This window comes from Pteropus vampyrus, unplaced genomic scaffold (assembly GCF_000151845.1).
Source record: "Pteropus vampyrus isolate Shadow unplaced genomic scaffold, Pvam_2.0 Scaffold194, whole genome shotgun sequence".
Taxonomy (NCBI): domain Eukaryota; kingdom Metazoa; phylum Chordata; class Mammalia; order Chiroptera; family Pteropodidae; genus Pteropus; species Pteropus vampyrus.
In genome coordinates this window covers 993362-1007753 of record NW_011888975.1, presented here as the reverse complement: position 1 = coordinate 1007753, position 14392 = coordinate 993362, and the positions used below count along the sequence as shown (strand labels likewise).

The window sequence follows — 14392 nt, the reverse complement described above, 5'->3', positions numbered from 1 at the left end:
TTGCTCTTATTTCTCTGACATTTCTTTGCAGACACTTTTCTGACCATCTCCTAAACGTTGATATTTCCCTAAGAGTCTACCTTGAGCCTATTTCACTCAGTTTTAATTGTTACCTAATATATGTGCACTGATCACTTCAAGCCTAGATCCCCAGTCCTAACCTCTCCATTTTACTTCAGAGGTCAAGTAACTTCTCTAAGACCCGCAGGTACCTTAGATTCAGTGTGATCTTGGCTGAACTCATCATCAACTCCCCTGCTTTTAAAAAAAGTTTGTTCTCCTTCTCTATTCCTTCTGAGTTGGTAGCCCCAGGAGTTTCAGAATATTCTAGAACAGCACAATGTCCAATATAAATATAATGCAAACCACATATGTATTTTAAAATTTCCTGGTAGCCGCATTAAAAAATAAAATGAAGCGGGTGAAACAAATATTAAGGATAGATTTTATTAACCCAGTATATCCAAAATATCATTGCAACACGTGATTGTTGACCTCAAATAGACAGCCAGATAATTCTCCAGAAAAATGGGTTTATTTGGGAACAGCAAAGAATTGCAATTTGGAACATGTGGTCTAATGGTGAACCAACCACTTGCAAGTCCAGAGAGCAAAGGAGAGACACCTTCTTTTATAGAGGAAGGAGATTTCAGAGGAGCTGTTGTAAACAAAGTGTCCATTGGAGGAGATTGGGAATTTGAAGTGTAGTGGCTTTTTATTGGCTGAGTTTTAACCACTTTTCATTGGCTAAGTGGTTACCAAGAGAGAAGACTCTCCTTCTTCCAGGTGGAGTAGTAGAGTAGAAAAATACCTTCCTATTGGAGATGGAAAGTACATCTCTTTTTAGTTTGGGGTAGGTGCTGGTGAGTGGTCAGGCATAAGAGCTCCCCCTACAGGCCCTCCCAACTCCAATTTAAATGAGGTTACTGTTTATAAATCTTTTGCATGATACATTTTAAAATATTTAATGAGATATTTTACATTTTTTGTACTAACTTTTCATAATCCAGTGTACATTTTACACTTATTGCACATCTGAATTGGAACTATTCACTAAGGCTCAACGCTACGTGTGGCTAGTGGCTGCTGCAGAATGAAGTTCTAGAATCTTTATCGTCATGACTTTCCCTCTCGTCCGGTCTTAAGTCCTGCTGATTTTATTTCCTAGGCATTTCTTCAGTAGATCTATTTTCATCGTTATCATGTTACAGCTTTATTTTATACCTTGGTCATTTCTCATTTGGGTTATTGCAGTAACTTATATAACCTAGCTTCTCTGTCACAGAGAGTATGCAAAATCTACCAGAATGCAGGAAAACATAGTAGAACACCTACTTATATGTATTTTTATCTAGAAAATAAGAAAACAGTTAAGCTTTATTAATATTCCTTCTACATATTGATGCCAGCACCCTCGCTCTGTATCACAGAGAAGTTAATAATGAAGTTATAAATGTTTATAAATGTCACAAATAAAAATACATTTCTCCTCCAGTAAAAATATTTAAAATATTATTTATTTCTTCTTCATGTTATACTTTCAAATTTCTCTGTGTATTTCAATATGATGTATACAACATACCTTCAAAATGAAATAATAAATATACTTTCATCGAATACTATGGTTAGTATGCTATTCGTAAGCCCTGGTAGGGTGGGTAGCAATGCTAGTGTGAAATAACTTAATCAGTTCCTCAGTAAAGTGTATTAATACAATGGTCAAATACACTTAAAAATAAATTAAGCGTGTACTTGAAGTTTATTCTGGTACTATCAGGGGAGACCCAAACTAAAGTTCGGGGTCTCCTTGACCTGGATCCACTCTGACTTCACCTCACCTGCCTCTTCAGCCCCAATTTCTTCATCCCTACCTCACATTTTCTGTACTAAGTGGCTCTTTCATATTTTTTCTTATTTGTTTTTCATTAACACACACACACACACACACACACACACACACACACACACACACACACACACACACAGATAAACGACTAAGCAAACAAACTACTCCCTGACTTGACTAGCTTTATTTCTCTTTTAAGTTCTTCTGAGCTACCATCTTTTCAAGGAAAGACCTATTACAGCTTTTAAAGTTGTGTCAAGTGCCCCTTCATTTGCTTAGCATACATCTCTTACTACACTATGATGTTGAAATTATCTCCTCATGGATTTGCATTCCCTACTAAGCTGTAAGATTCTTGAAGTCAGGGACTGTAGCATCATCGTGCTTTCTTCATCTTGACATATGATAGGTTCTTAAGAAATGTTTGTCGAACTAAATTCATGGTTCTCCTTGATGGAGCCTGTTAATTGGTGGGTAAAATAGTGATTTGCTAATTGTAATTTGTAAAGCATCTGAAAGACTTTCTCTCTATGCAAACATACCTGTAAAATAAAATAATAAATATACTTTCATTTAGTACTATGGTTAGTATGCTGTTTATAAGCCCTGGTAAGGTGGGTAGCAATGCTAGTGTGAAATAACTTAATCAGTTCCTTAGTAAAAATTAGATGAGATCATTTGCTCTAAGGATGATGAAGTTTTGATATTACGTATACATGCAGTGGTTTTCAAACTTCAGTATGAATAAGAATCACCTTAGGCACATATTAAAATGTAGATTCCTGGGTTTCATATGAACAAATTTTGATTCATTTGGCCTTGTAGGTGGCCCAAGAATCTGCACTTTTAGAAGGCATCCCCATGATTATGATATAGCTGGTAGAAACCATAAACCATACCTTGAGAAGTACTGTTTTCTTCTTCCTGACATAGAGGGTTATAAGAAGGATTAATTTTGAACAATGGAGAGAACTACTTTAGCTCGGGCGTCAATGGGCTTCTGTGTGGGGGTCTGCAAAATGTAAACAGAGCAGTAAAAAAGGAGATTGGGCACCTAGGAGATGCTAAATCAGGGACTAGAGTCTGGAGAGAGGCTTGGAAGCTCGGTGATGATAACCTTGACTTATTGCACAATTTTCCTTAAGATCGACTTTTCTTTTTTAATTAGAAAACTTAATAGCAATATAAATATAAAATTAGATTATTAGGGTATTTTCATCTTCCTTTAGGAACTGACATCATTAGTCATTCAATAATTCAGTAATTTTAACAATATTTCAGGCTCTCTGGGATATTGAACACTTTAGGTATAGGATGATTTTTACATTTAAAACAATATCAGGCAATTCCACATAGTATTTCATTTCTGGTTCCATGACCACAAAATTATCTAGCATAGAGAAAATGGTAAACTATGCCATGTGGAAAACAACGCTTCACTTTACAACTGTGAGACAAAATAAATTTTTACTTAAATGCTATTTATAAACTATTTCTATCAAATCAGTAATCTGAGTTGTAAATGTTTTAAAATATTGATGCCGTTTAAAGACGTTTATGAAGATGCTACATATTTTTCAGTACGGCAAATAACAACCAGAAGTAGACGGATAAATCCAGACCATTAAAAACCTCCCAGCTTTCAAGTGTAGCTTATTGTTCCAGCTTTTTCCACAAACGGGCCTGACACCAGCCTCGCTTCATTCCTGCGTCAGAGGCTCTGCTTCTGCCAGCTGCATACGACCGCCATTTTGATTTTGTTCATTTGAAGGGAGAGACTTCCCTCTGGTTATCTGTACTTTTGGAGGATAAATTATCATCAATGGCTTAATGGAGGGTGAGCTCTGGGGGAGCGATGCCGTTCCTACTGTGATTCGTTTTGAACTTCACTTAGTGCAAGACCGGTGGTCTCCGTTGCCCCACGTTGAACTAAGCGTCTCTGCGGACTGTGCTCTCTCGTAGGTGATTCGCAAGGGCTGGCTGACCATCAGCAACATCGGCATCATGAAAGGAGGCTCCAAGGGATACTGGTTCGTCCTCACTGCTGAAAGCTTGTCCTGGTATAAGGACGACGAGGTAAGCCACCGAGAGCGACATTTTCTCGTTTCAAGTTAACGATGTCGTGATTTTCAGCTCTGAAGCACTGAAGCAGTCGTCCTCTTTCAGTAAGACTCAGCTTGAGATGCTATATGAAGAATCACTGTTCTTTTCTCATAGGTTTTTAATTTTACAACATTCCCTTCAAATTTCTTTTACTTCTCCGAAATAGTCCCATGTTTGTTTACTTGAAGAAATGGAGTTGCAACGTCTTTCTTTGTAAGAATCTTGGCAAGGTACTGGTACAGTGAAATCACTTTTCATTATGAAATATGTTGAAAAGATTCAAGGCAATAGAGCATTATAAGAACGCAATTAATAGCACTTATGCAGCGTTAACCAAGTATTTTGGAATGGTTGGTGTGACGTCTGTCTCAAATGACAGGCTTTTGCAAATATCTAAATCACTCATATTCAAGCGAGTCTCAGATAATTATGTATATGAATATTGTGCTTTGAGAACGTGATATCTATATAAAAGCATGAATTAAAATAACTAGTGGTTCGGTGTATGTTAGATGTTAATAATTTTGGTCCTATGACATCATTTAAATCTGTTAGCTATAAAAGTACAAAAACTATATATCAGTCTTGCAGAGGCATTAAAGTGGTATCAAGTGGTACAGTGTTACTGCTGAATTTGGAAGGACGTGGATGGAAATGAAACTATTTTGGAAATTTTAATAACTCTGGTCCGACCTGAGAAGTTTCGGTACTTATAATGCACATGCAAACATTAGATAAAAATACTAGTTCGCGATAGCAAAACTGTTTACGGGTGAGATTGTCTCCCATTTTCTGGCTCTGAGGAGCATGCATTTCAGACCTAATAGTCCTTCTTTTGGCTTCGCATCTTTCAAAGACTCTACAAAGTACCTTGTCAGTTGTTGGAGGAAGAGTTTCTTGTCTTATATAGATTCTCTGTTTCCCAAGTGCTTTGTGCTCAATAATGTATTGAATAAATATCACATGATCAGTTGATTCCCCCAAATTTTCTTCAGTAACGGAAACCAAATCCTATAGAAATGTCCAAGGAAAATTTCTACTCGAAAGCTTAATTTTCAATTTTTATGTCACATATTTTACTGACTTCAGCCAAACGTGGAATAGGTCGTCGTGATAATCTGAGGACTGGCAACAGTTACTTTGCTGTGCTGGCTGCTTGGGTGTCCCTGTCACTCTGTGGTAAACCCCAGAGTTTAAAGACCACAGCTCCACGCTCTGCGATAGATGCCGCCCTAGTTGTAAAACCGGTAAACGCATTGTCTTCTTTTGTGCTCTGTTGCCCTAATAGATCTCTTAGATACATTTTGTGACGACTTATGTGCATTTAAATACATTTGGCCTTGGGGCCTTTCTCAGTTAGTCAAGGGAAAGCAAAATGTTTGCCTGAGGAATGATAATAGTAATAGTTAGTGTTTTCTGTGTTAGTTAACTCATTTAATCTACAATACAGCCCTAAGGATGGGTGCTATTATCACTCCCATTTTTTTCGGATAAATAACAAACAAAAAATTCTCAACCTTTTGTAAAGTCATTTCTGTAGGACTCAGTTTCCCTCGTGAAAGAACACTTGGTGTTGGTGAAGTAACTAGCTCCCCAAGGTCACGTAGCTTACCTGGTGGCAAAGCGGAGATTTGAACACAGGCTGTCTGGCTCCATTGCCTATGCCCTCAACTGCGAATGTAGGCCAGAATGTCAGAGATGCTGGATTTGTCCAAGGCAAGCTCATCCCGCAGAGGGTTTACTAAGATGGGTTCCAGGCATCTCAACATTGACCCTGGGCGTTAGTATCAGGGACTCTGAAGACTTGGGGTTGCTACTGCTGCTGGAGTATGGCTTTCGGGTTCTCTCGTCTGAAATGAGCTCACTGGAAGGCACGTGATGCTTCCTGTAGGGAAGAAAGAACCTTGACAGCTTAGTGGGTTCATGGTCACTGTCATGCCCTCCTCTCCTCTGTAAACTCAGGATGACTTTTAGCAGCATCTCTGCTGCCAGAGCTCCCTCACGAGTGCTTGATTGCAGCACATAGAAGGTACATGTGTGCAGTTCTCATGTTAACTGAGTGCCGGAGGACGTTTCCTTAAAGGTATATGTGTGGAGGGTGGTCGGCGGTGGGGGAGGGTAGGAATGACCTTTGAAATAAATTGGAGTGATTTAAATGAAAGTTTAGGAAAGGGTTGTTTTCTCAGTTTCGATCATTTCAAGAAAGAGAAAATGACAGACACGTTTGCTGCTCAGTGGAACTAACAAGTAGCCTGATCATACTACATCAGAGACTAAGTGCTCTGATGAAGATCACATAGGGCAACGAGCTAGAAAGTGACAGGAGAGGACCTTTAGATCCGGTGTCTGCGGGGAGGGGCGTAATGTTGGAGCAGAGGCTGGAATGATAAGCTGTGCAGAAGATTTTGTTAAAGGAACATTCCAGGTAGAGGGGCCCGTAAGTGTAAATGCCCCAGGATGGGAGCTGGCAGGAAGCCTGTGGCCCAGGCAAGGGTGGCACGTACTGAGGGGCATGAGAGGGGCGCTCAAGTTCAGGGTAGCAAATTGATGGACCACCCACAGCTACACCGCAGTCATTGGCTAATGTCACTCACGAGAAACTCTGCTTGAGGAATAATGTAGGAAATTTTCAAAACAGTGATGGCTGACTCACAAATGACCCTTATCTTCAAATAGTCTGTGTCAATGGGGCAGAGCCTTTTCACAGGTGCCATCATCATTCGTTCCCACTTCCTCGGCCTCCACTGCAGGGTGGTTCTCTACCCTCGCCACCGCTTCCTGCGGTGACACACCGCCTCGGAGCCAGCTCTCAGGGCGAGAGGGAGGGAACAGCACTGTTCTTGCTCTTTGCTAGAATTCAGCAACCAGTTCTTAGTGTCTGCTGGGAGCCGAGGCTGGAAGGAGGTATGGGGCAAGGCCGTCAAGAAGCAATGTCGCATGGCGGAGCCCAGAGGCAGCGTTTAGTCTGTGGCCTCATGAAGCTGTGCCCTGCACAGCCACCCCTTACCAGCAATGTTTTCAATGGTGCATAGGTCCCATAAAGGTCTTGCTGTCATAGTTCAACTATATGTGGATTAAACATGCTTCTGCAGGCAACCTCGAGACCCCAAATTTGCAATTATTCTTTGTGACTATAAGCCGCAAACTGACTCAGCTTTTGGAGTCTGTCGTGCGTGCTCGCGCTCGTTCCCGTGGTCTCCACTTGTACCCGCATCAGCACCTACACTCGGGAATCCTCTTACGTAACCATTCCTCTTTCTTATTCAAGCAAATGCGACACAGTAGATATCATTAAGTCAGTTACACATTCACTCATTTATTCGGCGACAACTCTATATTGTCCTACTTTTTTCTGGGTTTTGCCATCCTCCTGCTTTCTTGTGTAATTAGACTGGTATGTTTTCATTATAATCGAATTGGCTGTTGAATAAATAGCGTATTATGTCATGTGGATAGATATGGTTTTATTTAACTTGTGACGGGTTTCTAATAAATATACATGACTTGCGAAATATATCTGTGATTAAAGAACAATGGCTCAAACGGTTTTCCAGAGTGACATTAATTGAACAAAGGACCCTCCAGACCATATGCTCGGTGAGATGAACAGGCCCAGGTACTGGGGAATATGGATTTGCTGTCACTAACTGCCAGGGTTGGGACAAGCCAGTCTTCTCTGAGCCTCGGTCTTTTCACTTATCATATGGGGACCATTGCCAACCAATCACCTCTCAGGGATTTTGTAGGACTCTGAGAAACCGTATATTAACAAGTGTTTTAATAAACTTTTAGGTATCACGTTTATGTATTTATTTTTGCAATTATAAGTAGCACTGCTTCCCATTGCGGTGACATTCTTTGACTCGCGTCTTCTAATTTTCGATCCTTTTTGTCATTTCACATGGTGACATAGGCCGTATGGGGTCTCGGGTTTTTTATAGAGAATGGTAAGGCTCGGACAGTAAGAGGAAGCTCAGACCTCATTCTTTCAGTGAGGCTTCCTATTACACCTCCCCTCCCGCGTGTGGGCTCTCCTGAGCATCAGCCAAAGTCAAAGTTAGAGATGATGACACCAACCTATGCGGTTTCCTGTCCAGGCTGGAGAGGCAGTAGCGTGATGGTCCTGTGTAATAATTTTAAGCTAGAGCTGGCATGACCGTAACAGCAAGTCCCTGGCATTTTCCCTCCTTATTCCGAACTGATCTCTCCACCCTCCCCTTGAATTTTAGATGAATTCGTAAATATCCTCAAGCGTCTGTGGATTGCACCTTTTGAGCTGTTACTGTGGGTTAACAATATCATTTGTAATGTTACCGATAGATGAGCTTCACAGAAAGGCTTCCATCGGTGTCCCATCCTCCATTATCTTCAGAGTCCTTATGCTGCAGCATGGTTGTGGTAGGTGTGGTTAGCCTGGCTGCCCGACGCCATGCTATCCCCTCTCACTGCTCTGAGAACGGGCTTTCTGCAGCACGGAAAGCACTAGACTGTCTTTTACAGGGTTGGATGGTCTATAGCTAATCACCACATGGGTTTCCTAGACGTCCTTCTGGATCACGCTGTGGTGCCCCAGACTCCGAAACTTCCTGCACACGTTGCCCTGGGGAGCTTTCTAGGGACTGCACAGACCTCTTCCTGGGTTCTTCCTCCACAGGGCCTTTTGCCGGTATGTGGACCCCAAGTCCAGGAGGAGCTATTGTGGGGGTGAGGACAGGCATGGATATGTAGGCTTGTGTATCCACACGTGGCCTCTTGGGTCTGGAATGGATGATAATCAGCTCCTTTGATTGCTATCAAAACAATGGCATAGGATATTTGTAGTACTAATCTTTACTAAGGATTTCGGGAAGCAATACAGCAATTCAAACGGCCTCAGATAGAATATCAGATAGCCCTCTGCACAGTGTTTTTCACCAGTGGACACTCCATTTGGTGTGTCACTGGCAGCTCCAAGTCTGTGCTGACCCGGCGCATCTATCCCCTCCATGCTGGTTACCCCAAACTCAAGGTGCTTTTTACTCTGTCGTATATCCACCCAGCTCTTCTCAGCACCAGTCCAGCCTTCTCTACAAGCTCACCTTTGCAAATCCAAACCAGGCAAAGTACTCAACCAAACCAAATATACTTCCAACTAACAAGATGCTCCCTAATTCAGCAGCGACTGTGGTTATAAATGGTATTTCTGCTATTCATCCTACCTACTTCCACTTCTGAAGGTCAGCTTTCAATCTGAGTGATAATCTTGATGATCGGCACCCTTGTAATGGTTCACATTTATTGAGTGTTTATAGATTTGTTGAGCTAAGTCAGTACTTGATTTACATTCTCCATTTTAGAGATGAAGGTTGAGACTCAAAGAGAAGGAATGACTTAGCCAGCTGCTAACGGTCAGTGCTGTGCTCTTAATCACTTGCACATTTCCCAACAAATATTTTCTGAGCACCTGTTACGTTACCACTCACCTGGGCACTAAGGACAAAATGATAAGCAAGGAATCATGGTACCTGAAGGGTATCTCCCAATAAGGAAAACCTATCAGGTGCAGATTACAAACCATGAAGAAAACAAGTCCAGGAATGGGTTTGTCTGGGCTCGAGATCACAGCCTGGGGGACCTTAAATTGTGTGGTCAGAGAAGGCTCCCGTTAATACCTTGAGGCAAGATTAAGCCTGATGATTTTAGGAATTGGAATGAAGGCCAGTGCGATTGGAACAAATTGAGAAAAGAACTCTATAAGGATTCAGGATTTTGATCCTGAGAATGATGCGAAGCCTTTGAACTTTTTAAGCAGGAGAGTCTGTGGTAAGATTCGAATTTTTCCAGATCCTTTTGGTTATCTTGCAGAGAATGGGTTGGAGGAGGACAAAACTCGATCTGGGAGTCGTCAGGAAGCTATTGCTGTGGTCTCCATAAGAGATCACGGCAGCATGGGCTACGGTCGGCTGTCGGAAACTGATAGAAATGGGTGGCTTTTAGAGGTTTTTTTCAGAAGGTGAAATTGATGTGATAGCTCATCACATGCACCAAAACTTGGTTGAGCGTTTGAGTTTCTGCAGACCTGTAAGCCTCTTCAGGCCAGGAGCCATTGTCTTGTTCACCATTCTACCAGCAGGGGACATGGCACTGATAGGTAGCACTAAGTAAATATCGATTGTGAACATGTGATTGAGCAGATAAGCGTGGCATAATAACTCGTCACGTCCTGGTACCTCAGATGCTTCCACTAAATTATTAAACCACAGGGTAAAGTTCCCATTAGAGGTAGATTGTCTTAAAATTCGTAATTTTCATCATTAAAGATTAATGGATGTTTTCTTCTCCTCTGACTTTATAACTTCCTGGATTGAAGATGACTTAAGCAGAAAATAAATTTCCCAATGTGATTTTTAGACTTTATAAATATATTTTGCACAGCTTTAGGGAGGGATTTAGAAAAGGGTAAGATATGAGAATAAAATAGAAACTATTACATCAAAAGCATTTAGAGTTTAGGTAGCTTAACATCAATACTTTAAGATCAGATTTGGAAAAAAAGGGATGGCTTTTTTTAAAAAAAGTATCTAAGATATGAACTTTAGAAGAATAGGATATTCTTCAAGGAGAAGAGATCTTTGTTTTTTTGAAAAAATATATCAATGAGAAACGTGTAAATGGTCGTTAAAAATCTCTGAAGAAAGGGAAATTCTAGTTTATGCGTGATAATAGCACATAGCCAGTATTTATTCTTTCTATAGTCCAACACGAAGATTAAAACCATAGTGGAATACTATTTTCATAGGCAAGTAGGGTAATTCCACAGAAGCGTTTCCAGTGGAAATGTACTAACCTTACACTGTTGATGAAAATCCAGAATCTGCATTGAAATAAGGACATTCTTTGGACTCTTAAAACATCACAGGCTTCATTTTTGTGGGTTGAAGTGTTTGGATCGCTTGATAAGGAGATTATATAATTCCCTTATAGGGAGATTTACTTAGCATTGTTTTTATTATGTAGCTGTAGCAGATGACAAATGTAAGTTCGGTTATAGGAAACAAAATGACAGCTATATCCCTGGATGGCCAAAGTTGCAAGGCCAAGAAGTTATAGAAATCTTGATCCTGTTCCATTTTCTCTTATATGTTCAAAATTCTGCCTGTTTCCTGCCAGGTCCGCCTGTTCCCCGTGATGAGGTCAATTTAACCCCATGAGCACTATTTGAATGCACTCCTCCCAGAGTTGTTTTAGTTAGCCAAAATTTAGATATTTTTTACTAGGAAAAAAACAGTTCCAACAAATATTGAACTTTAAATGTTCAATATTTTCACGTTACTCGAAATTTTCACATACATATGCTGCTTTATGTTATGCTTTTTAATGTAGGATTGTTTCATTACAAACATTTCCACATTGTGACATTATCCAAAGATTTATAATTTTGAAAAATATATAGTATTATTCAACGAGCCATATGGCAAATGCTGTTTCAACTTTGTTTAAAATACTTAGAGACCCAGACCCACTCCCCTATATATATTATTTGTCCTACTCAAAATTTATACTGGAAGATCAAGAGTACACTTTATATGCCCCCTGGAAGAGTATCATTTTCAAATATAGATTTAATGAATTTAAATATAAATAACACTTTTTCAAGCATTTCTTTGAAAACCAAGTAAAAAATGTAAAACCAGACTATTTACTTCTCGCATTAAGGGGAGATGATTTGAAATGTTGCCCTGAGTGGCTCACTTAAGGATGATTCCACTGGCCTCCTGTCCCTTTGGAGTGTGATGGGGCGGGACAGTCTCCTTTATGTTCCGGCCCAGCTCCATGTCATCTGGAGGAGAATGAGCCATAAGTGGACTGTCGGTGCTGTTTGCTGCGGGTTATATGAAGCATTTAAAATTGGGTGGTACTACGTAAATATTCTGAGGCATTTTTATATTGTCTTCCCATTTATATTTTACATTTTGCGAACTATTGATTGATACTTTATTTTCTACTCCTGGGATCTTTCTTTAAGGTAAAAACCTTCTTTGCCCAATGTGTTTTGCAGAAGCGTATTTTGGCAGATGACGTATTTGCTTAGGCCAGATTGTTAAATGTAAGAATTTAGCCTTAACCATATATTTATAGTTTTGCCCAATTGCTTTTTTAAAAAAAGACACTGTAGTGTCAGGTTTGGTAAAATATCACAAAATTGTAGAAATTTTGAACCTCGTGGGGTTTTTTAGCTTTAAGACTAAATCTTTTGTTTTAAAAATGAAATATCTGAATAAAAAGTTCGTTTTCGTCCAAAATATATACTTAAAATGTTGAATTAAATTAAAAAACAACAAAAAAATGGGTTTAGTCTCGTGCTGCGTTTTTTAAAGCTTGACCAGAATCATTCTAAGGAAGAGGAAAGTTAATTTGAAATACCGAAGTTAAAACAAATCAAAGTAGTGAACCAAATCAAAGTAGACGAATTTCTAATTTTACCCGTCTCTCCACTTTTTACCCTTAAGTGTTGGAAATATTCACATGTGCCAGCCGCCCTGATCGTTTCTCTCCATTCAGCTCCCACTGTCTAAAGGGAAGTTTTGACATTTTCCTCAAAGATATGGCTAAATATACGTTGCATTTCTATTCATCCCTTTCCTTGCTCCTTTTGACAATAATCGAATCGCCTGAACTTCTCAAGAGTTTGGAAGTTTGCAGTGAATGGGGGTATTTATCTCAAGCGACGCCCTGACCGCACAAACCCCACGCTTACAACTGCGGTATGGGCTCCTTCTTAATTAAACAGTGACACCGTAATAAATCTGTGTATTTCGTGACACTTGGAGATAGCAAGGCTGCAATTTCAGCTTCTCCATAACAAAAGAGGAGAAGCAACAATTAAAGTACGTTTGAAAATTTAGTTGGAAACAACTAGTTTTGTCACCATGTTCTACCCAGACCCACACTGGCAGAGTCTAACTCGAAGCACGTGATTCTGGGGCCCATTATCCCTCCCCTCTTTTGCTTTGGTTTCCCTCTCCCCTCTCTTTCTCTTAAAAAGTCATGATATGGAAAACTAAACCTAGTTTTTGGAGTAGAACTATTAGAATCTTTTATTCTTCGGTGAGCATCAGGCTGGGGTTACACCGTGTTGTTATGACCGGTTATGGATGCTGCAAAGCCGTGTACAGTTAATGTCAAGGGCAGTAACTTACAACGATGAGGAAAAGAGAACTATAGAAAGCACAGGAACATTTTCAGAAATGGGTTTTATTATATTTCATAGGCACCACTCACTTAACTTTAGGTGGGTTTCAATATTCGAATCAAAATAGAATCATAATAATACATACGAGTTAAGTATTAAAGCAACAGCTCGAAGCCCCAGGCCCCCGCGCCCCTCACTGTGGTTGTAGCTCTTGGTGTAGATGCTACGGTGTGAGGGCTGCTTTCTTTCAATGGCTGGTTGTCATTCAGGCTGGGTTGTCGTGTGACTGCCTGTCTGTGCCTGCTGTACAGGTGAGCGGATGTTCTGCACAGCAAGTGTAGACAGGCAGACACATGACAACTCCGTCCAGCCAGGCCCTTGGTTCCTTCGGGTGTCCTTTGCTCATGGGCAGATACAATCAGTCTGTTTTCCAGATTTGGTGAATTTGGAGGGTCAGGGGAAAGGGAGAAATACACACAATAGAATTAAACATTAAAACATTATGGAGCTAAAAACAAGTTAGACTTTTGACTTTATTCAGAAAGTACACTTATACATTTGTTCCAAATGTGCTAACATGGATAATTGGCATAACAGAAAACTCACATTGAGATTTTAAGGATAAAACGAAACAAAACAAAAAAGCATTAAGCACAAGGTTTATTCTTAAATCCACTTCGTATTATTACTGGCCCATATGCATTGCAGTCAGAGTTCAGAGTAATTGAACCAGATGTTTTTCCTCTTCACAAAAACTCTGCATATTTTAATACTGAAGTTAAACACTATGTTTCTGCATGTTTCTTAAAGTAGATAAGAACCATAACCTTGCCTATGAAAAAGAAACTTATCATTTACATGGAAACGGCAGCCATTTTCAAAATAATTAATGAGCCTAGTGTATTTGGCAATTCAACCACCGACCTTGGTATCTGATGCTTTGATAGTGGGATTTTACAAGGGGACGTATTTTTACCAGTACTTTATTACACGACAGGAACGTATTTAAATTTCTCGTGTCCTTTTTAATGCAAAGTTTTTAAGTATGGATGTGAAAACCAAATAAAAAGCATTTGTGAGCTTGCTTAAGTTCTCTTAATTAACTACAGCACTATGCCATGAATCAGAATGGTAAAAACTAAAAAGCTGTTCCCCGCAGTGATACTCAGAACGTGTTATGGACATCGTTAGTGCAATACAGTTACAAAATAGTACCCTAAACACAAAAAAGAAAACTTCATTTCATATCCCAAAAGTAAAACCAGACCCTT

The 14392-nt window shown here is 39.9% G+C and overlaps 1 protein-coding gene across 4 annotated transcripts in view; it reads left to right on the top strand.

The window, feature by feature from the left end:
• The window catches only part of DNM3 (dynamin 3), a 412790-nt gene that overhangs the window by 182112 nt on the left and 216286 nt on the right, over nt 1-14392 (top strand). For all 4 annotated transcript variants that reach the window (XM_011371704.2, XM_011371705.2, XM_023537572.1 and 1 more), the window contains one exon: nt 3809-3922. In XM_011371704.2, the coding sequence (XP_011370006.1) occupies nt 3809-3922 (114 nt within the window). The remainder of the gene's footprint in view (nt 1-3808; nt 3923-14392) is intronic.